The sequence below is a fragment of the Ruditapes philippinarum genome, unplaced genomic scaffold (assembly GCF_026571515.1).
Source record: "Ruditapes philippinarum isolate M1 unplaced genomic scaffold, ASM2657151v2 ctg944_1_1_1_1, whole genome shotgun sequence".
NCBI lineage: Eukaryota > Metazoa > Mollusca > Bivalvia > Venerida > Veneridae > Ruditapes > Ruditapes philippinarum.
This window is the reverse complement of record NW_026852704.1, coordinates 163,919-189,010: the sequence shown is the minus strand read 5'-3', so window position 1 is coordinate 189,010 and position 25,092 is coordinate 163,919. Positions and strand designations below refer to the sequence as shown.

At 34.5% G+C, this 25,092-nt stretch overlaps 1 protein-coding gene across 1 annotated transcript; it reads left to right on the top strand.

The window, feature by feature from the left end:
• Window positions 1-610: 610 nt before the first annotated feature.
• On the top strand, window positions 611-24,851 carry LOC132721598 (uncharacterized). The gene is made up of 15 exons (XM_060705921.1): window positions 611-920; window positions 1,629-1,676; window positions 2,038-2,136; window positions 3,197-3,344; window positions 4,052-4,199; window positions 6,651-6,734; window positions 7,927-13,460; window positions 14,036-14,138; window positions 14,569-14,720; window positions 15,848-15,888; window positions 17,583-17,722; window positions 18,340-19,693; window positions 20,634-20,782; window positions 21,953-22,060; window positions 22,887-24,851. The coding sequence occupies exons 1-15, from the start codon at window positions 881-883 to the stop codon at window positions 24,294-24,296; spliced, it is 9,558 nt and encodes a 3,185-aa protein (XP_060561904.1). The 5' UTR covers window positions 611-880; the 3' UTR covers window positions 24,297-24,851.
• The last annotated feature ends 241 nt before the right edge of the window (window positions 24,852-25,092 follow it).

Genomic DNA, 25,092 nt, shown 5'->3' with positions numbered 1-25,092 from the left:
CTATGTCAGAAACATGATTAGATGTAAGGGTTGTACCTGCATCTGGCGAACTCAATTTACAACGCCCGTATATATATCTATCATAGATCTATATAGAGTGGTTAAGGTCGCTGACTTGAGATCACAGTTCCCTCACCGCTGTAGGTTCGATACTCACTCGGGTCGAAATCTTTCATGTGAGGAAGCCATCCAGCTGGCTTACGGAAGGTCGGTGGTTCCACCAAGGTGCCCTCTCGTGCCTAAAATAATGCCCGTTGGGCACCTAGGGTCTTCCTCCACCAATTAAAGCTGGAAAAAATCGACGAAAAAATCTCGGCGGGACGCTCTAGGATGGCCCGACTTGAGTGTACGGTCGCCCATATGGGATTTTCCAGCGGCGACCTTAAATAAACGCATTAAAAAATAGATCTAGATCTAGATAGACCATTATTCAGAAATAAAATAAAGCCCGACATTTGCTTTTAAAGTTTAAGCTCATATTTGGTTATTTCTTGACTGCAGAATAGATTCAGATCTACATTCTATAAACATGATATAATTTACTGCTCAAAATTCACCTCAGTGCATCAAATTTTGAACTAGCTACGCTCGATCTTTAAAAAGCGGGAAATGGAAGCCTCGATTTGACTGCAGAAAAACCACAAGTGCATTGACGTCATTGACCTACTTTTAAAACCGATCGAAATTCCCAGGGATTTTTAGTTTAATATGCGGAATTTAGAAAGTGATTCAATATTAAACATACACCAACATTAATGCTGACTTTCTACACATCGTTTCATGACATGGATATAACAGATCCTTATTCCAACGGTTCGTAATTTGTGGGAACCCGAAAAGTGAATCGTTATTCCGTCTCGCTAATGGTCGCCATTTGGGAATGCCACGTAGAAGAAACCTATCGGCTTCGCAACAGAAACGTATGTATTTTATTAGTTTGCAATACATTTTTGCTTAGAAAACGTTATTGTCCCTATAAATAGGGATATGACACTTAAAATCAAAACACTAATATTTTAATGTCGCTCTGGGGGAACACCTTGGCCTGTGTAGCGATTTGGGGGTTGCCCTACTTTTGGGAAGAGTTGGAAAAAATACTTTCATGTTTATAAATTACCTTAGGGTATAAATGCTTTAGAAATTCATACAGGTTTTTGCATTATTTTATTTTTCAAACAAAATTAAAACGGAAATGATTGTAATATGTTGTTTTATTTATTTATCTAATTTGTCGGAAAATCCAAAACCGATTCCGACATTTTGGAAGAGTCCACTTTGATGACAGGGTTGCGCAATGAGTAATCTCTCGTCCGCCTTTTACATGGGCGTAGGAAGTTGATATTTCAGATAGCTGGTAAATCGAGATCTACTTTGTTACTTAGATCTGGGACATAATTTTATTATTGTTAAATAATAATTATAAAGTACAAAATATAGAACACTTTCAGAAAAATCATCAATTTGTGAAATTAGTGAAACAAAATCCTTACAAGAAGATTTGGATTTTGCAGTACAAAAATGGCATGTGGCCATGTCTTCAGTTTGTATAGGTCTATAAATGTATATAGATCTGTTAAAACATTTTTGACGTTCCTTTTAATATTGTACACAACTTTTTCATATTGAAGGTCCTCTTGATGAAGAAGTTCCCAGTTTGTCTCCAAAGAAACTCAAAGGTAGGTAGTCTATATAATTATCATTTATGTACTAATTGGCATACACTATATAAGATATAGATAAATTATGTCATTTGTGGCACTATCCAGACAAAATTTATAATGGCAACTTATTAAAAAACTTAATGATGTTAGAAATATGACATTAGTCAGGTATTAACAGACCCCCCCCCCCCAAAAAAAAAAAAAAAAAAAAAAAAAAATAATTAAAAAATTAATTAGATTAAATAAATCTAAATAAAGAAAATGGGTATTGATACTTTCAATTTCTCAGTGAAATGCTCTTTGAACAATCTTGTAAATTTTTCATGTAGATCTAAATAAGATAATTCACAACTATTTTATTTTTATCTTAAAACAGAGGATATTGGTGTTGCCAATGAGGATAATGGTGTCATCATAGCAGCTAGCCAATCAGATGATAGGATTAGAGGTGACACATCAGTTAAAGATGAACAAGGTAATAACACAGACACTTGGGGTTTGGAGCTCAAAAGGCCTTTAAAATCCAAATAAAATGCATATTTGTCAATCCCAGCACATGTACTGATCATATATATCAAAAAAACTTTAATATAAGCCGTTTTTGAAAAAATTTCATATTTCAACATCTATAATGTAATTATTATAGATGTTGAAATATGAAATTTTTTCAAAACGGCTTATATTCAAGTTTTTTGATATATATGATCAGTACATTGTGCTGGGATAATTGGTGTCATCATAGCAGCTAGCCAATCAGATGAGAGGATTAGAGGTGACACATCAGTTAAAGATGAACAAGGTAATAATTCAAACAAAGACTTGGAAGCAGGTCTGTGGTCTAAGGGTAATATGCTGGACTACCAGGGGTGACAAGTTTGACCCCCCTCTAATGCACTAACAATAATAACATGTTTTTTTGGATGAGTCCTACTGAGGTCCCTTGTATCAGTTCTGTATAATATGTATGTAAAAGAACCAGGGTTGCCTCTGGTAGCATAACTTCTGTATCATACACTTACCAAAAAATAACAACTAACTGTTCAGGGGCATCGCTTTATTGGGAACAACAAGCAAAAGTCAATGGACCGTTTCATAGTAACTATATAGAGAAGTAAATCTATACTGAAATTTACATATCATCCTACAAATTTTGTATATATTTAGACTTGCCTTCCTTTGAATTATATAACAAATTTTTGATGATCAAAATGCTATAGCTAAACAGTGTAAATGCAGTATCAGAGATGTAGGTAACACAGATTGGCAACTTTCTAGCCAGTTAAACTTTTAGCAAGTAAAACTTATTAACCAGATATCAAAATCAGTAAAATAGTACATTTTCTGAAAGCTTATGCATTTTTCTGTGGCTGCAGGTAAAAACTAATCTACATCTCTGGCAGTATACAGGTCAGTTATTGCAAAGAAAAGTAATATTACTGTCTGTCACTAAAATTGTAAGGCTAAATTTTAAATCATTCTTTGTTGTTTCTTCTTAAGTTCTTGTGCTGAATGAACACATTTATTTTTTGTCACAGGAGTTGTATGTGGAACTGTAGACAAAGAACAAGATGCCAAGGGAGTTAACTCTGAGAGTGATGGGGAAACTGAATCAAGGGAGAGAAGTCTGTCAACATCATCAACTTCAGAACAGAGGCATAGATCACTGGAAGCTCTTTTCCAGGTAATTTATTCACCTGACACCACACCTGTAATTTATTCACTTATAAATGCAAAGTAATTTCTTCAACTTGTGTCATCAAATTATTCACTTATATACCATACTAGCAATTTATTCACTTATGCAAGGGAATTTATTCACCTAATACCAGCAATTTATTCACTTATGCAAAGTAATTTATTCACCAAAAACCAGCAATTTATTCATTTATGCCAGGAAATTCATCCACCTAATGCCATCAATTTATTCACATATGCCAAATTTATTAATTTACCCCAAAAAATAATTTATTCCTTTGAATAAATTTTTAAAAAAAATTTTTCTTTTTAAAAATTCTTACCTAATGCTATTTATTCAATATATTATTTATTCACTTAAACAATGAGAAGGTTAAATATCCTAAAGACCTTTTCCAAATTATTTCCCTTGACCTTTTGGAATTTTTAAACTGATATAAATGAATTTTCAGTAAACTTTTTTTTCCCTTATATTATAATTTAAATAAAATGTAATAATATAAAGTTATAACATTTTTTTTTGCATGGTTCCTTTTCTTGAAAGACAAATTTTTTTTAAAAAATTTTTTTGGGTATAAATACAACTTCATTCAAACATTAAAATTTGGCATTACACAGAGTTTTAGAAGATAAATTTTGAGGGAAAACCTAGGGGACCCCGTATTGCCGAAACTTTCAAATGTTGTTTCTCGGGTTACGGATACAGAATTACAGGCGATATCAAAACAAGGTCCTGACGGACATCATGTAGTACAAATAGAACACGACAATGAGGAGGTAGAGACAGTGTACGTGATAGATCCGGGAATCCAGGAGAGAGAAGAGTTGGTCGGTGAACCGGAGGTAAAGATATATGGACAACAATATAATCATTTTCCGGTAGAATTTTATTACTGAGATAATGAAATTCTACATATAGCAATGAAAACAAATAAATATAAAGAAATTGATGACCTGGATTGATGGTAATTGTTGAATTTTGTTCATTAGAGGATTTTTGTTCATGAAAGGAGCTTTGTTCATAAGAGGTCACAAATAAAGCCTATCTGACTTCTCCTAGGTTAACTTATTCTTCACTTTAAAGTACCATTATGTATATGTACTTAAAAGCAGTGAGTAACAAAGATCTCAGTTTTTTATCTTTATCGTACAGATGCTTATTGAATCTTTATAAAACACAATGAAGGTAAAATATGCTGAAGTTACAAAAAAAACCCACTAATGATGGATTTTTAACATTAAAGATTAATGATGTTCACAAATTTGAACCAAATTGATGATTGTAAAAATATGGCAAAATATGAAATTATTCGATAATATACCCCAGAAATTATGATGTTTAACTATACAGTTTGTTTGGTTATACAAAATTTATTTTAATTTGATTGTGTAGGAAGCTATAAACTTGTAGACACACTTTCGAATCGTACTGAGAAGTTCATTTGTAACATCAATTTTTATTGGACAATCATGATTTTTATAATATCTATATACACAAAGAAATGAATGGTGCAGTATTAAAACATTCATTGTTAAGAGTTTTGACAGGTTATATGGCCATATATAAACAGTTATTTGTGAGAAGCTTTGGATATACAGGCTTTAAAACCATTTCATTTGATTTGCTATCATACTATGATATTTTGAATTTCTCTATAACTGAAAGTATATTTCTATCCTGTACTTGTGTTAATTTTTTAGCTCGACTATACAAAGTATATGGAGAGCTGTACTACTCGCCCCGGCGTCCGCGTCCAGATTTCAGATTAAAGTTTTGGTGCAGTAAAATATTTTTCACTATAACTTTGTCATTTCTTAAGGTATCAACTTCAAACTTCAAATATATGTTCCTTATCATCAACCACATCTTATGTGACAAAGGTTCATAAACTCTAGCACCAATATTTTCAGATTATCTCCCCTTGAACTTAGAATTTTCCTTAAAAAATACTATTTTTTACTGTTACTTCTTTATTTCTTAATGGATCAACCTCAAATACTTCAAATATATGTACCTTTATCATCATCCCCATTTTATGTGAACAAGGTTCATAACTCTAGCACCAATATTTTCAGATTTTATCTCCCCTTGAACTTAGAATTTTCCTTAAAAAATACTATTTTTTACTGTTAATTCTTTATTTTCTTAAGGGATCAACCTCATACTTCAAATATATGTACCTTATCATCAATCCCCATCTTATGTGACAAGGTTCATAACTTTAGCACCAATATTTCAGATTTATCTCCCTTGAACTTAGAATTTTCTTTAAAAAATATTATTTTTTACTGTAACTTATTTATTTCTAAAGGATCAACTTCATACTTCAAATAAATGTACCTTATCATCATCCACATCTTATGTGACAAGGTTCAATAACCTCTAGCACTAATATTGCAAGAATTATCTCCCCATCAACTCAGATTTTTTTTCTAGAAAAATGTTATTTTTTACTATAACTTTTTTAGTTTTAAAGGTATCTACCTCAAACTTCAAATACTTATTCCTTATAATCAATTATATTTTATGTGACAATGTTCATAACTCTTGAAGTAATTTTTACAGATTTATTTCTCTTTGAACTTAGGATTTTCTTTAAGAAATATTATAACTTTGTTACTTTTTAAGGTATCTACTTCAAACTTCAAATATATACTTCTTATCATTACATACATGTTGTATGACAAAGTTCATAACTCTAGCGTGACTATTTCTAGTATTATTTCCCTTGATCTTGGAATTTATTTTAACAAATGTTATTTTTTTACTATAACTTAATGCATAATTATACATAATTGATTTTTCTTTCATAGTTTTGTCCTCCTTACTGCGTCCAGTATTTTATTAGTCGAGCTTGGCTGTCTCCTGTGACAGCTCTTGTTGTACATAAACTAGTCAATTGCAACCTAAAACGCTCAGATGTGGCGCATAGTTGGAATTGGCATTTTGATTACCAAAACCCTCTGTAAAGTTTCTGCACTGCTAGGGCAGTCATAAAATAAAATTACAAGAAGTGCCCAACATTACAAGTTGAACATATCCCCCATTATTCACTATTTTGGTGCCTAAGTTAGTCTACCACATTATAAAGTCAACAGTGTGAGGACAGACAAGAGTTAAAGACTTGGCACCATTTCTCACACAAAGATGAGTCAGCGGTGTGAGGGTAGAGAAGAGGTAAAGACTTGGTACTGTTTTCTCTCACATTGCCAAGTACAGAACCAACCATTAGTTTGTTCAGATCCCTACAGCAATTCTGTTTTCATACAATGTACATGTATTCTGTATTTAAGGTTGTTCATGAAGAAGTACATATTCCAGCAACTGTTAGCCCAGAGTCAGACAATGAAGGGGACTTGGCCATCCATAAAAAAAGAGTAGGTATTTTATAATATATCATCGTAGAATCAACCCTCTTACCATTGATTGTTTTTGTATCTAGTCTGTGACTATATACTGTTAGCTCCTTGGTCTTTATCTTGTCTGTTTCGAAGAAAAAGTTGAGCTCCCTTTGGCGCTTTCATCATTGTATTTGTGCAAAAACTTAAATGTAGCCCATTATTCAATCATTTCAATAGGTATCAACATGAAACTTGGAATACTTGCTTATCGTGGCAAGTTGCAGTTGTTAGACAAGAAGCATGATTCTGAAAGCAATATTTTTTGGAATTATGCCCCTTTTTAACTTAGAATTTTTAACAGACGAGCATTACCACCTCATGCTGTGCTCTTGTTTAACTTTCCGTCGGATTCCTCCAGCTCAAAATGAACGCTTTTAAAATCAGAGCATTACAAGTATATTACAAAAAGATCAGTTATAGTTATTAAAGATTTTCAAAAAATATATTTTAAGTGATAGCACTTTATAATTGGCATTAGCTTAAATATTCAGAGAACAGAAAGAGCTAGCTATTCACTATTGCTGTCGCCGTCACACTTGTTTTTGCATACAAGTTTGTATACACTTTTGTTTTTGCATACAAGTTTGTATACACTTGTTTTTGCGTACAAGTTTGTATACACTTTTGTTTTTGCATACAAGTTTGTATACACTTTTGTTTTTACATACAAGTTTGTATATACTTTTGTTTTTGGATACAAGTTTGTATACACTTTTGTTTTTGCATACAAGTTTGTATACATTTTTGTTTTTGCATACAAGTTTCTATCTCCTAAACCACTAAAGGGAATGGGTTGAAACTTCACTCACTTGTTGACTGTGATTATCTAACATGATAGGCATGGGTCCTATAACTCTGAATAAACTTTTACAAAGTAATACCCTTTTTTGACTATCAACCACTGAGAACAATCAAGCTTACTGACAGCTCTTGTAAAAATGATGAATAGACAAATAAAAAATTACAGTAAAATTTTACATTTTTAGCTCAGCTTTTTCAAAGAAAATATTTCAATTATTGCTGCAGTCAGGTTGATTTTTTGACATTTTGACTTAGAAATAAGAAAGATGTTTATATAATAATAATACCATTTGATTGTAATGATAAATATTGTTTTTAGAGTAAGAAAAATGCCAAAGAAATACAAATATTTCTCATTTTCTTTCAGGCAAGTTTGTCACAGAGTCATGGGTCATCAAGTACACAACCTTCAACATCAGCAGAAGATGAAGAGTCTGTTGAGACACCAAAATGGCGGCAGTTCAAAAACATAGAGAGAATCCTACAGAATGCTGGGATCGACACTTCGTCTAAGACGTGGCACACTTTAACACGGCCAGGTCGGCATATTTGTCCCTACTGCCAGCGAGCTTGTACGAAACCCAGTGTTTTGGAGAAGCACATTCGAGCACATACGGGAGAACGCCCTTATCCATGTCAGGTGTGTGGATTCTCTTTCAAAACTAAAAGCAACTTATATAAACATTGTAAATCCCGTGCACACACTCTGAAGACAAATGTTGAAGCTAAAAAAATGAGAAGTGGAAGCTATGTGCCGGCTCAGGGATTAACGGAGGGTACCGGTGATGAAACTGACTTACAGTCGATAGAGGGTGGTGAAGTTAGTGCTAACCAGTATATGGACCTGGAGAAAAAGAAAATGGAGCCTGCTCAAAGGCATGTGATACAGGAAGTAGTAAAATATCTAGAGAAAGGCAAAGGACAAAGACCTAGTGAAGTGCAGACGGAAAGGCAAAGAGCAAAGTTAGAAAGATTAAAATCTGTACAAGAGAAGAGCTCTTCTGATTTAAAGAAAATAGATGATGTGAAAGCGTTTCAGAGACAATTAAGTTTACCAGTTCTTCCATCAAACTACGTGTCAAAAGGAGGAGCTCATTTCCAGAAAATTGCACCGAAAATGTTTGAGACTGCAGAGAGTGGTGAAGTAAAAAACGTTGCTAAAATTTTGGTACCGGGAAGTTTTCTCGTAAATGAAAAAGGTGACATTATACAAACGTTATCAAATGTTGAAAATCCAGATCCAGGTGGGGATCAGCGAGAATTAAGTAAATCTGAAACCGAAGCCGAGTCTTTATATTATAATCAGATAGAAATCGTAAACTTACCAGATCCTGATACCGACCCTGAAACCTCTACTAAAGCATTGCATGACCTTGAAGAACTGAGCGAAAAGTTTTCAAAAGCAGCAAAAGACGGGTTACGACTGTCAACAGCTGTTCAGAGTCTTCCTGATAAACGCGTACAAGTTGTTTTACAACTCCAGCATCCAGGCATGCAGACTACTCAGAAATCTTTTGGCAGCAGTGAAGAACGTCCTGCTACACCAGTGTTGTCAAAAAGTATTTCATCAAATGCACTTAAAGAAAGAATTCAAAAACTTATATCTGCAAATGCTGCTATTGTTGATACCCCAAAAGTTGAACCTCCGAGAGCAAAGTGTATTAAAAGAAATATGTCACGGCAAGATAGCGAAACTCCACAAAATATCCAGTCAGAAACTGAGTCAGCTGTGACAGGTCTTCTTATGCCGAATATTAACTCAGTTCCATTACAGCCAATGGCATTGGAAGGTGAACTTTTTCACCAGATAAGTACCGAAGGACAAGGAGGAGTTTCAAAAAAGAAACAAAGTAAGAATCTTATAGTAGAAAGGATGGAGTACGAGGGTGAAAACGTGCTTATTATAAATAATGAAACTTCTGACGATGATGACGAATCGTATGAAAGTCCGGGGAATGTCAGAAAAGATATTGTAAAAGGTGGTAATGGAAACTTCCATGTTGTTGTCTCCACTGGAAGTACAGCTGTCGAGCCAGGTAAAAGTGTTGCAGAGCTTACTGCTAAAAAGCTAACAAGCCACTTTTCTGGTAAAGGTTTACGAGAAGGCCTAGAATTGCCTCTGACAACAACATATTTACCAGTTGTAAGTTCTGGTGGTATAGTTTCTCACTTAAAACAGAGTCTGCTTACTATCAGCTCTTCCATGGCAAACCAGGCTGCCTCTGTTGTCAGAGGCCATAAGCCTACTTCTTCTGTTATCATGTCACCAATGACGGTTTCTTCATCCCCACAAACACCTGGTCAGATTGGTAAAATGGCTTTGAAAAATCTTCAAATGAAATCCCGTAGCTTATCTGTATCATCAGCTGCAGCATCACATACACCAGTATTGTCCCAGTCAACTTTTCAGATTGCAGGTCATTCAGCTGCCAAGTTGGCAAGTCAGTCTGTCAGCCCAGCAACAGCTTCATATTCTGTCAGGACACCAAGTCAGGTGTCTGTGCAGTATACTATTCCATCTCAAAGTCAGGCAAGATCACATTACACAGTTCATTCACAGGGACAAACACCTGTCCAGTATACAGTTCAAACACCGGGTCATGTTCAAGCACAGTACACAGTCCATACCCCTGGGCAGGGACCTGTGCAATATTCTGTTCAGACACCTGGGCAAGCACCTACTCAGTACACAATTCAAACGCCAGGTCAAACTCCCACACAGTACACAATACAGACTCCAGGGCAAGCACCAGCTCAGTTTATGGTTCAGACACCTGGTCAGCCACCAGCTCAGTATGTTTTGCAGACACCAACCACCCCAGTTGCACAGGTTTTACTTCCAGGATCAAATGTTCCAGTGTTATTACTTGGTGGTTCCAGCGGAAGTGCCGTTCCATCCATCCAGCACGATCAGCAGACGGTGATATTGCAACAGACACAGCAACAGAATAGGACACCAGTTGTCATACAAACTCCAGTCAAAACACCATCTCATCCAGTTGCTAGCAGCCTTCCTAGTCAGGCATATTTAGTCCATGCTGATGTGCAAGGACATTCTGGGTCTCAAACACTTTTCACTGGTCAACAGTTTTCTGCTGCTGTTTCTACACCAAAGAGTTCAGTAGCTGTTGTTCAGTCTCCACTTTCCTTGCATAGCAGTCAGTCTGATCCAATGAAAATTTTATCCTCAATTGTTTCCAACACAGTCAATCAACAAAGAGTTCAAAACCAGTCAAAACTTTCAGCACATCAACCGAAAGAGATCAAGATTGAAATAAAACTTCCACCACCTTCTCAAAATGTTTTACCTACTCCACAAGGAAGTGTTGCATCTGCTAATCCTAAACCCAAACCACCCCTGAAACGACAAAATCCAGTCTCTGTGGTACACAGTCCACCAATTTTGGCTGCTTCTCCAGTTATGAGCTCTCAGAAACCAGTTTTCAGGTTTAAAAATGTAGCAACCAGTCTGATGTCTGTCAGTAAAATCAGCACGCCAACCTTGGCATCGCCTGTCATTAGACCACAAATAGCATCAATAAGAAGCCTTGGCCCAGCTTTAACATCACAAGCTACTTCGAAACTTCCACAGACATCAGTTATAAAAGAGTTTTTATTGCGAGGAAAATCCCCAGGGGAAAGCATATGCGATATAATTGATAAAAATAGATCACCTTCAGCTGATAGGAGGCAAGTTTTGTTCTTTTGTCCACACTGTCATATTTCTTTTAAAAAGAAAGAGACTTTGGATCTTCATGTTTTATACTATTGTAAGAGAGGGAACCAGTCGGGAGAACCAGCAGAGAGGACTGGTTCTCTAGCAAGTACAAAAATGCAGACAGAAATAGTTTCAAAATTGTTTAGCCAGCCTGGAGGAAAACAAGTCATTGCTGCAAATATGGCAGCTGAAATTTCTATAAACAAAGGAGATGCATCATTAGGTAGAGAAAAGTCAATATTCAAATCAAGGACAGAAAACTTAGACGATTCTCCCACCAACAAGAAAAGAAAATTTGAAATACCTCTAAACAGGAGCAAAAGTGTAATAATACCACCAAGACGAAAAACTGTGCAAATGCTTCTTGGTTCATGCAAAACAAAAACTGAGGACAAAACTCAAAGGCAAGGTCTGGGTAAAAAGGACTTATGGCAGTCAAAGTTGAAAGGTCAAATATTGAAAAGAAAACTGAAAGGAAAACTATTAATGAACAGGTCAATGAGTGTTGATAATTCACTGCCCAATAAGCCTAAAGAAGAGACTGATCTTTTAAAATCTGAAGTGAAAACCAGGTTTTCTGAGGACAACATTTACAGAGACCCTATTCCTGAGAAAAAACCAAGGCTAGTCCGTTCATATGATGACACAATTACGGGAGGAATTTTGGTCAAGAGACCTGTATTCCGACGCTCAAAGTCAGTACCAGAAATACCCCACAATGATGAAGAAAGTTTTGATGAGAAAGATTCCTTTGATATGGTTACCGAAGAGGAAACAAAAGAACAAAATGAGATCCTGGCAGCGGAAAAGAAAAAAAGCTGGCAGTTGGAAACAATTCCAGTTCCCATAGTAACTGCTAATTGTCTTGTAAACTCCAATAGCTCTATTAAACCAATTTATCAGCAGAATTTCAGAATGAAAAGTTTTGAAGGAATGGGAACTCCAATTCAGCTGGTGCCGTCTGCAACACTAACACCAAGACCGGAACTCATGGAAATTGAAAAATTGCGTAAAATGTTTTCCTTTGAGTCTGGAAGTTTAAAGCTTGTTCAGCCCATTAACTGTGACAATGCTTCACCTACAAAGTCACCATTAAAATCACCATCTTTAAAATTACCAGTGACTATACCAGGTTCAGGTGCAAATGATGCTGGTAGTAAAACGCAAGTAGCTGCGTATCAGTCCCCAAGTAAAAGCCCGAAATCGCTCCCACTTCAGTCACCATCTACACCCAAGAAGAGCCCGAGTGTACACCAGTTCTCACTTATAGGACACACCTACCCATCTATGAGGAGCATGACTCACCTGACATTTTGCTGTGTTGATCGTCTTCAACCAAGTTATGTACGATCAGGAAAGAAGGTGTCTATGTACTCGAATTGGAAAATAGCTCAACAAAACACAAATCCTCTTGGTTTAGCAACACGGTCCTTACTATCACTATATAACTCCAGGTATTCTACAAATCCGGTTTGGGTAACCAATTGCGGTGCTGATCCACGCAGCGGTGCCATCACTCACAGTAGCTACTGGAAAGTGAAACAAGGCGACACAAATATAGATGCCATCTTCTCACTCATTGATCTGACAGACTTTCCGTTAGAGAAGGAGAAGAAATTTGAAGTGGGTTACAAAACAACAGAAGAATCTGTTTACGTGAGAGGTCGAGGTAGAGGAAAATATGTCTGCGAAACTTGTGGAATACGCTGTAAAAAACCAAGCATGTTGAAGAAGCATATTCGCACACATACAGACCTTAGACCATATAAATGCAAACATTGTAAATTTTCATTCAAAACTAAAGGCAATCTACAGAAACATATGAAATCCAAATCTCATTATAAAAAGTGCTTAGATCTTGGAATAAGCCCTGTACCAACTGCAATTGATGAATCTCAGATTGATGAAGAGGCTTTGCAGGCACAGTGTTACCTTTCAAAGAGGGCTAAAATTGTCGACAAGGTGAACAAGTCAGTGGAGTCTGTGGATAAAGATACTAATACCACGGATGACAACGATGATGATGAGGGTGATGATGAGGATGAGAGTAAGGTTGATGTAGATGGTGATGAAGATGATGACGATGAAAACGTTGATGAAAGTGTGAATAGCAGTTTAGACATGTCCATTGATACAGTCAAAGGAGATGATGAGCAAGCCGATGAAATGGAAATTTACCAAAGGTAATTACAGATAAGCTTAGTTCATTTCAGACAGTGGTTTTTGGCAAATTTTGGTGCAAAAAGTTGGCTGTGTTCCCCTCTTCAAAATGAATGTTTTTCCCTGCATTTGGCAAACTTGAAACAGACAATATTATTCAAATTGAAATTTAATAATTATGATTAAACAAAATTAAAACATTTATACATATTTTCGTCTAAGGTGGAGGTAATTTTTAGAAATATTGCCATGTTTTACTATAATAGTGACACAGTATTCCCCTAAAAAAATGGACCTTGTGCAGTTTGCCCAATTCCAAAAATATCAGGTCATTTAGTTATGCATTTGTCATTTTACAGGTCTACAATAATGTTCATCTCAAGTAATTTTCATAACACTTACTTGTGTTCTAATAAACTTGTTTAGCTTTGAATATGTAAATTTGGAACTGTTCATTGTTTGTGAATTTTGATTTAAAAAATGCTAAATATAACCAGCCAAAAGTCAGATTTTAGATAAGGAATGAAAGTTGTTTAAATTTTGGCATTCTAGAAGAGTATTGTGAGATATAATGCTATTGTTTAATAATATTTTACAGTATAATTACACCAACCAAGCAGCCAAGTATTTCTCAGACCCAGCATAACCTGTTCTTACAGTCTCTAGGAATCATAGCTAAACAACAGCTTACTGGGAACCAGGTAAGATTTTTATAGTAATCACATCCAATGTGCACTGGGAACCAGTTATGATTTTGCTGACTCTTCTAAGAATTCTTATGTTTTTACAGTCTTTTGGGATCATAGCACTGGGAACCAGGTAAGAATTTTTTTTTAATCATAGCCAAATCGCCAGGGAACCAGGTAAAGCATTACAATGATCTTACAGACCCGGGGAATTATAGTTAAACAATAAGTAACTGAAAACACAACTGAATTCATGCATTCTTGCACAACTGATATATATTCTTTGCCAAAAATATCCAGGAAATAGAACAGGTATAATTTGATAAGTATTGAAGTATGAAATATATATAATATGGTGTATTAAATTTTTCATCATCAAATAAATTATAATATTTCTATTTCACTTTAATTTATTAAAAACATTATAACTGAACTATATTTTCAGGCTGGTTCACCGTTACAGTTGACATGTTCTAAATCCTTACAGCTGCCCACTGTAACAAGTCTTGGAATCAGTCTAGATGGTCTGAATCATCTAGGAGCTCAGAAATCTGTTTCGTCTGCTGGATCTGTGTCAGAAGGCGCAAGCACATCAAGGTTTGTTTACATAGGGTTTACAGTAATACATCAGTGATATACTCGAGAACATATAATCTTTTAATTTTCATGATAAGAATTTGCTTAAATGATTAAGAATGGCTTTACCAACAAGTACCATCCTATATGTATATTTTCTGCAGTATACATGTGTACTGCTGGTAATAAATGAATACACAAGTCAATACAGACAAAAGATCTGTGATGCATATATGTGCAATCTGGTATAAGTGTGCCAACTGTTTTGAGTGTAAAATCTGATAGCAGTGTAAAATCTGATAGCAGTGTAAAATCTGGCACAAGTGTGCAATCTGTTATCAGTGTACAATCTTGTATGAGTGTGCATTCTTGTATAAGTGTGCAATCTGGCATATACTCAACATCACTTATTCGGCGTCATCACTTATTTCATGGTAATGGCATATTTTCATGTGGCCAGTGTAAAAATTGTTCAGAATAGACATGTTTTATTCATACACCTTAACAATGAAGTTTTTGTGCAAAATATTTTAAATCTCTAGATATTTTTACGTAAAACAGAACAACATTTTACAAATTTCTGCAAAAAGCAACAAGAGTCCATTAAATTTGTACATACATCTGAAACAATCATCATTTTCTAATTGTTCTTGTTTGTTAAAAAAAATTGTTTTGAGTTACAAAGTAAAGATAGTTTTAATGTTAAAATTGAGCAATATAACATTTAGAAATTCTAACTGAAACAGGATAAAACTATATTGTAACACAGTTTGCCGTGATTTAAATGATGAGGTACTGTCTTCCAAATGACTGACATATGGTCTATGTCTGGTCTTTTTAAACTGATTTCGACTGAATATATTGTTGTTTCCTTGTGTCATACTGCAGAAAAGACCTTTTTATACAATTTTTTTATCATAACCTTCATTTGTTGTTTTCTTTCTTGTTTAAAAGTGTTAAGTACCGTGAACCAAGAGGAGCACAGTATAAGTGTGTAATCTGGTATAAGTGTGCAATCTTGCCATAAAACTCTCTTTATTTAAATGCACCATCTAAAATATATAAATTTTCCAACTAAGATAGATTAACAAATTAAAATGTCGTCCAAAAAAAGAGTGAAATTATTGAAGTTATTTTATTTATTTCAGTTTGAGTACTGTATATGGAAACTTCAGTCATGAAAATGAAGGTAAGTCTACATGTATTATTATGTTGAAGTTAACTGGTTTACACCCACTGTCAGTCTATATTTATGTCTGAAATTAAAAAGTACCCAAGTTTAACTGTCCATCATCTGTCCTTATCCATAATTGCGAGGTGACCTGAGCACAAGTGCTTAGATGTTAGCTTTTGTGATGGCACTCTTATCATTCTTTTATCGTTTGTTCTTATCCACAATTTCATTCAACAACATCTCCTCCTTAACCACGTGGTAGATTTTGACCAAACTTCACAGGAATGGTCTTATGGTCGTCTTCTACAAAAGTTATATAAATGGTTTCAGAGGGATGGATTAACACATGTAGGTCACTGGAGTTAAAGTAAGACTTGAAATATAACTCCACCAAAGCTACAATGACAAAAGCATAGATATTTTACATGTAGAATCTTCTATTTATCCACAAAAGTATATAATTGAGCCGCGTCATGACAAAACCAACATAGTGTGTTTGCGACCAGCATGGATCCAGACCAGCATGCGCATCCGTGCAGTCTGATCAGGATCCATGCTGTTGGCTATCAGTTTCTCTACTTGCTATAGGGTTTGTAAGCGAACAGCATGGATCCTGATCAGATGCGCATGCTGGTCTGGATCCATGCTGGTCGCAAACCCATTATGTTGGTTTTGTCGTGACACGGCTCATATTATAGTTCATGTCCCAGAAACAAACATAGAAATATGCACTTGCTGGTTACAGTTTTCTAGTGCTATAGGGGTTTTGATGAAAAGAGCTTTGATTACACATTCAGTGGCCAAAAATATATAGTACATGTATATATGTACACTGACCTATAACTGTAACTTTCATGGGGCATCCGTGGCAGAGTGGTTAAGGTTGTTGACTTCAAACCGCTTGACTCTCACCACTGAACATTATATCATCTTGAGCTCGGATTCTGCACAGAGGTCTTCCTCCAACAGTAAAGCTTAAAAGTCACTATATGACCTATACTATGTTGGTGACCAAAAAAGACCAAAAAACATTAACTTTCACGGCTAGAGAGTTAAAGTTATTCTCAGACTGTCATTTTCAAAAAAAGCACATGATATTTTCTCTACACATGTATATTATTTATGAAATTTGTCCATTAATTTATCTGCATTATTATACATGTATTTAAAGGCTATTTTTATTAAAAAAAAAAAAAAGAATTAGGATAGATTAATCCTTGCTTTGAATTTGGAAGAGTCCATTCAAAGTTTATGAGATTTCAATATTAATTACATTGAAAAAAATTGAGCTTTCAGCACCATCAATTCCAGCAGGATAAAGATATACATATACGATGCTCATCCTTGAGTTAAATATTTTTTTCACAGAAATTTATTGAAATCTATGAAATTCTTACTGTATAATTATGTCAAATTTGAATAATAGAATAAAAAAAACACTATGTATGGGAATTTGCATTCCCTATTACAGGTCAAGTAAAATTGGTCTTTTCTTATAAAAACTGCCAGTTTTTTTTAATGACACTATATATTCATATTGTGACCCCCTATAGTGGGTAGGATTTTAAACATAGCATATCTACTTTGTGTGAAGTTAAAACATCTTTTTATATTTCCAAAGAGACTGGGCAGCAATTATCAATAATTTCTAATATCAAATATGTGCATAGTATATCTTTAAGATTAATTTCATTAAATCTTATTTTAAGATGAAGGAACAGTGAACAAGGACAGTGATGTCATTTGGGGTTTACTGAATCTTTCTGACCAATCACATTCCTCCATAGATAGTCAAAGGAAAACGGAAACTTCTACAAGATCAGAGGATTCAGAAGATCGTAAAAATCAGGTAATGAAATTTACAGTCAAATCATTGTGAACTTTTTGTTGTGCAAATTTTAGTTTAGAAAAAGAGAAATTTGACTCTGAAAATAGAAACATTTAACTCTTGCAATATGGAGATTTGACTTTAGAAATTGGAAAATTTTAATTTGGAAAATAGCTCAAAATAGAGACATTTGACAAGTTTGACATTTGTAATGTTTTCTAGTCATGGAACCCATAAGAAATGGGAAATAATATAGCCTGGGCAAAAATTTAAAAAAAAATTAATTGAATGTCTTTTTTCTTGCTAGAAAAAAAATATAAGTGACAATCGAAGTGTTACCAATAAAAGTAATTGGCTTTTTATCTTAAATTAAGTAAAATGAAATAAGATAAAACAAAATCAAATATGTCCTGAAAATTGAACAAGTTGTCTTATCTCAAGTATCTAATTATTTTGACATTTAGAGTTTTTTATGTGTTTTTGAAGACATTTTTAGTTGATGGTTCATCTGACAATATATTCAAACATTATTAACAACATTTATTTGCTTTTGAAAAGGTTTTACGTACTTGTAAAAAAAATTATGAGAGCAAACAGTAAAATTCATTAATCATGAGGATCACTTCTTGTTATTACAGGCAATCACAAGTTCTGTGTCAGCTAAGAGTACAGATGCTTATTCCACTGATGTCATCGCAAAAATGAAGGTCACACAAGCATTGAGTTTTTTACCATCATACCTGAGTACAGCGTCTGGAATAGCAAACACATCCAAATTAGGGTCGTCAAAGAGTGGTCCAATCATTGGGCAGATCATAAGGAATATCACTGCAACGCCAAAAGGGAATTCTCAAGATAAAACAAAGAGTAGCACAGTTTTTATGCCATTCCAGTTTCAACATCCGTTTCCGGGGAAACCAGCTGTTGTCATGTCAACATCAGTTGCCTCATCACCAAAAGATTCAGGGGCTGAGGGAACTACTTTTTCTTCAGCATCCACTGAAACTGTTAATGAAAGTATAAAAAGTAGTTCTCAAAATGAAGTTATGTATGTACAGATTGGTAATACAAAAGGAGAAGTGGATACTATACAAGCTCAGATTGTCAATATTGACCCTGAAGTGTTTAAATCCAAAGACGGTGATGGATTCAATAGTGGTATTACTGAAATACCTCTGGAGAATGTTCTTCAGCTCCGAAAGGTATCAGAAGGTTTATATGTTATCACCTCTGAACCTGAGGCTGCTAAATCAGACAAAACTTCACAGCAAAGATCTACTCAACCCATTGTCAAAGTGTCTTCTACTGTAGCAGGAAGGAATCTGACAGGAAGTGCAGGTCATGTGACAGGAAGTGCTTATCCAAAGGGAAGTAGTGCTAATGTAACAGGAAGTGCAAGTCATGTGACCAGCTCGGAAGGTCATGCTAGCCGATTTGTGTGCAGTATTTGTAGGGCAAGTTTTGAAGAACATCATCAACTTATCCTGCATGGAAATGTTCATTTCCTTGAAAACAGTCGGTTAACGTGCGACAGACCAAACTGCGGACAGAAATTCAGATCTCACTCTGCATTTGAAAAACATTTAAAATCTGATCATAGTGTTGAAACCAGTGAAAATCTATCCATTGTGGATGATGACCCAAGACCTTACAAGTGTGACCCCTGTGTTACTGCTTTCCGGTTGAAAGGTCATTTGACAAAACATTTTCGTTCACGTGCACACTTCAAGAACCTTGAAGCATTAGCTAAGCTACCTATTGGAACATGGGAAAAACTGGAAAACAGAGTTTCTGAGATTGATGCCAATAATGTTGATGAGTTCGTAGCAAAGGTTAACAATTTAGTGCAAATAGCCTCCATAGGTCAGGATAAATCACAAGGGTCACAAAAGGTCGTGAGCATAGACAATGATGAAGTGTTCATTGAGAATGATGGAACGGAGAAAGTGCGAGTCGAGGTGAATGAGCAGTCATTTGAAATAGTTGCATTAGGTGAGTGATGTTTGTTAGCAAGAAAGATTTTCATATATTTAACATTTATACTCCTATGCACATGCTGATCAGTAGATATCCCTTTAGTTTATACAGTCAAAATTTATTACAGTCAGATTGAGTAGGTTGCTAAAAGCTGATAGAAACTCTTTCGAGTCAGTTCCTGGAACTAATCAGCTTAAAGCAATGAAAATGTAATTTTTTCTACTTAAGGAAACAACGACTTGGCCCTGACAGTGTTTGAACCTACACAGTCTGCAATCCTTTGATAACTAGTCTGATGCCTTAACCACTCCGCCATGATGATATTAATCAGACAGGCTGATACATCAAATGTACTCTAACAAAAATGTAGGGTTTGTTTGGCCTTTGAATTTCACCTATTTATGTTAACACCTTACTTTTGGCAATAAACAAGATAGAATTTTAATATGGATATGTTTATCATACAAAAACAGAAATGAAAAGAAGGTTGGCTTTTATTTCAAGGGTATTTAAAAATATTAACACTTATTTTGTTATTTTAGTAACTTTTACTCTTATCAATGTGAATGGCCATAAAGACTCGCAGTGCCATTGATATCCCAGCCTGGTAAACAGAAATCCTTATTTTTTCCGAGATTCAAGTAATTAACATGTTGTGTGCGATTATTGACTGATTTTTGTAGTATTTGTCTTCATATTTCTACTGCAAACTAGTTTCGAATATTTTGACCTTTTGGTAATTTGTCATGGATCATAATGACCGCTTTCAATGTGTAAAAACTACTTTCTTTGTTCACTTTTCCTTTTAAATTCATTTTTAAGTTTTCATTAATCTTGAACCATGCTGCATTAAGATGGGCAGGTTCATTATAAAGCTTGAGCAGTAAAAGGTTTTACAATGTAATATTTGAAGCATCAGTAACAAAGAATTTTGTCAATTTTTCTTCCTGATCAGAGGAGACAGAGAAATACAGGGCGTACCCATTACCTGGTGTGTACGTGGACACCACAGATGCTCCGGTATCAGTGGAAGACCTGTACAAGGTGAAACCCCATAAATGTGGACTGTGTGGCCGAGGGTTTGAGACCGTATCTGAACTCAAGGTATGTTTACATATAAATGATTTTTTATGTATTTTGTTTGTTTCAGATATAAGAATGTTAAAATATATCTATTTAATGCAGAAATTTCTTTTTTTATCTGAGGCAACAGATGTGCTTACAAAAAAAACTGATTTGGCCAAGGGTCAAGGGCAATATTTTTATTTATTAACAGACTGAAAATAAAACCTATTTTAACAGCATTTCAACCGATGATATTGATCGCCAATCTTTTAAAAATGACAACTCTGTAATAGTTAATATTAACTAATATTTTACAGACCTACATTTATAAAATATAGTCAGGCATGCTTGATCCTATGATAGTAGATTACTTTCTATATCTTTACATAATTATATTATACCACAAAATGAATATTCCAAATTCTTAAACTTTCAAAATGTAGTACAAAAATTTTAAAAATTGTGCAGTGCAATAATAATTATTAACTTTTGCAAAGCAACACCCTTTTGGAGAAAGAGATTATGATTGTTGGTATAAGCTGTTGTTCTAGAGAGGTTAAAATTTAATGTTAAGTCTAATTACTTTGAAAAGATTTGATACTGTTGCTGTGAAAAGGGTTAGTGCTGTACAGAGGGCCACTCTGCAATATTTGCACTGTATAATCACATTGTTTTCATATTATTATGGTCATATTTAGAGACAGTAAGTTGAGTAGTTGCAAATGTGTTTCTGTTATTGCACATACGAGAAAACAGAATAATAAAATGTTTCCTAGCAATATATTCAACGATCAGTGCTTTACATTGTATTTAATAGATTAGTTCAATATTTAGCAGATTGGTGGTATTTTTAGTGGAAAAGTGTTATTTTTATAATTTTCCTATGACTTGCTATATTATAATAGACATGTTATTAACAGAAAACTCCACTTATAACAATATTCAGGGGAGACTGCATTATATTGTTATATCTTGATATCAATTTAAAACCGCAGCAGCAGCAGCTGTATAGCATTATAAGCCATAAAGTTACAAGTAGAGTTTACTTTAGTTGTTTATATCCAAGTCATTTGTCATGTTTATAGCTATCCTGATAATGGTGAATGTAACTCTTACTTAAGTCTTACTGTAGTTTAATTTACTTGCCTATGTGTGTTGCATGCAACACTTATAAACTTTTTATTTATTTTGTTGTTGTTGTTTTTTCAGAGTCACCTGATTACACATGCTGAGTTACGACCATATGTTTGTGAATATTGTGACGCAGGCTTCACTAACGCCCAGTCCCTGAAGATACATCTGTATACACATGCCCAGGTATTTCAACACACATGATTTTAATATTTAACCTACTTAAACTGTTCCTTATAAGTAATATTACATGTCTGAGGGGTTATCACTTTCTTTGTTGCGTAAAATATACTTGAGATATTGATTTGAAATTCTTACAATGCTTAGAAGAAGAAATAATAAATAAACACAGAAAGCGCACTCCAAAAATTTATTGACGTCAATGTTATAATAATGTATACAACTTGTGCTTCAATGTTACGCAGTCAATGACCGTTACTGCTTCTCAAAGTAATGACCATCACTAAATTTTCTATGTTGTTGACGTTAAATTGGTCAGGAAGTTTTACTTGGTTTGATAGTTCCCCTCGTGTAAGACATACAGTTATTATTCTTTTACCATTAAAAGTTTGACATGTTTATATTTATATTTCCCATCACAAGGGATGTGATAAATTGTTTCAATCAAACTAAAACTCAATGTTTTCATGATTCTGAAACCGGCATTTTCACAAAGTTTAGTGGTTAAGGTCTCAAGTCATTGAAAAAATTTTCCTTTTCATTGCTGGGGTTTTGGACCCTTTTGATTTTTTCACGAGATAAAGATGTATAATAAGATTGTGGAAAGTTGTCAATTCTACTCAGATTCGGGCTTGTGTCTAAAATACGGGATTGCAGCTAAGGCCGTCCTCCACCATTAAAGCTGGTTAGTTGTCATATGACCTTTACAGTGCTTGACATGTGAAACTCAAAAATCCCATAAAAGAGTCTTTATAATTACCTTAAAATGTCTTATGATTTAAAATCTTGTGCAAAATATTTACATAATAATATTTTATTTATACTTTTTCAGGGAACTCCTTACGTATGTGGAATGTGCGGTGAAAAATTTCCAAATATATCGGACCTAAACGACCATTGTAGGTGTTCACATCCACCACCTGGTTTTAATAAACCTGCAACAATAGCTGACCCACCATCACCGGTTTCGGGACAATTAGCCAATCAAAATGCATCTTTAGTTGCCGTGACAACAGAGAACCTACAGACAGATTGTCAAAATTCTTTAATTGCAAATACAGATACTATTTCAAGTGAAAAGCCAATGCTTAGCACAGAAGCAGAGACAGTTGTAAAAACCATACCCCACCCACATTCACCAACAGCAGAATTAGTTACTATGGCAACAGCAGTACAGGTGCCTAATACATTAAACTGTCATACAGACTACACATTTCATAGTAATTTTGATCCAAAACTACAAGTGGTTACCATGGAATCTGAATCAACCCACGTTGCAGAAGACAGTGTTCTAGATACTGGCGCAAATACTGGGCATTTGGTGATATCTGAAAGTTCTTCATTTACTGCAGAACAGTGTAGCTTAGTTGGAGCCTCTTCTGCAGCTATTCAAAACAGTCATTTTAATGAAACTGTCATATATTTAACAGAAACTTCATCTCACACAAACAGCGACATTGTTTCATATGCAGAATCTTTAGATTTTGGCACTTTGCCAGTTTCACTTGTTTCTACAATTTCATCAGACATTTCATTATCGGAACCATTTTATGAACAAAGTGTTGCTGAAAATATTCATTTAAATCAAGACCCGGACCAAACACCAGTGTGTATATTGACTGTTGATACAGATAGTATTGAGAAGACAGATGCAAGTAATTATTCTGTTACTATGGAAACAGATTCAAATATTGCAGAATCACAGATGATAGGTATACATGTAGATAGATCGAACATTTGTTTGCCCGAATCTCAAGAAGATAATGTTGCCATGGAAACTGAATCTTCTACAAATGCACCTGAAATAGGAGATTCTATTGAAAGCAAGGATATGGAAATGGACAAGAATGTACATGACATGCCAGAGTTGAAAGAACAAGGTGATACAAATGTAGCAGAGAAAATGGACATGGATATTAATGATAATTCACAAGGAGATTCGGAAGCTTGTCATGAACCTGGGGAAAAGTCAGAACATCTTGAAAAAGAATTTCATCTTGATAAAGAAATTGTAATGATCAAAGATACAAGTATGAGTGAACTTAGAACAGAAAATTTAAATGATACAAAGACTGCAGAGTCAGGTGAGATTATATCTGCAGCTAACTGTGAAACTCTGGCTGATTTACACGAATGTGTGAAGGAATCAGAAATCAGTGATAATGTCCAAGATTTTAATACTGAGCCGCAATTGGGTGGTGCAATACATGATAATAATGATGTAAATGAAGAAAGTGAATAAGTGGAAGAATATGCGATATGTAAAATTAAATACAAAGATTCAAGGATAAAATTCATAAAAGAAGTGTTTCACATTTTTTAAAGATTTATTTTGGAAGGCACTTGTAAACTACAACTCAATGGTAAAATCTCTTTGTCTGAATTGGTATTACTTATTGTAAAGAAACACACTCTTAGTTAACCTTTAATCTGCTCAACTTGTGATATAGATAGATTTGGCTTGCTTTAATTTATGGAACAGTCTATTTAAAGTTTAAGGGGATTTCGGTATCAAAATACATAACTTTAGCTACTGTTAGTATAGAGCCAGGTGGTCAGCTATGATTGCCGGCAGACTCGGCTAACTACTTGTGGTTATAGCTAATTTATTTCTGTTCCAGCAGGTGAATTCATATTATGTATTATAATTTAACATGCTTTGAGTATGCCACTAATAGGAAGTCATACAAGACTGCATCTGTTAGCTTTTTGATGTTATACCGCTTAAAATAAAAATGGACTGCTCCATGTTCAAAGCAAGGCAAGTTGATTTTACAAATTTTGGCGCGGAAAGGTTTCAAAAAATACAATTTACCTACAGAGTGGTGTCTCACTTATAATCTTAATAATATTTCCTGGTATTAAAGATAAGAGTGATGTAATGATCTGTTTAAAGGGACCACTTGAATTTTTGTAATGGCAAGATTTAAATTTTTTTTGTCAGCAAAATGTTCAAACTATTTTAATTATTGATGCTTGTACATTTTACAAGTTTTGCTTGACTCAACTTTCATGCCTGGTAAGCTCAGCTAGTTCAT

Bases quoted from the DNA above. Each gene is read 5' to 3' on its own strand.
- LOC132721598 (XM_060705921.1), top strand. From the start codon at position 881: ATGCCACGTAGAAGAAACCTATCGGCTTCGCAACAGAAAC. The intron at 19,694-20,633 runs GTGAGTGATGTT...CTTCCTGATCAG, and splicing joins ATTTGAAATAGTTGCATTAG to AGGAGACAGAGAAATACAGG. The intron at 22,061-22,886 runs GTATTTCAACAC...ATACTTTTTCAG, and splicing joins ATCTGTATACACATGCCCAG to GGAACTCCTTACGTATGTGG.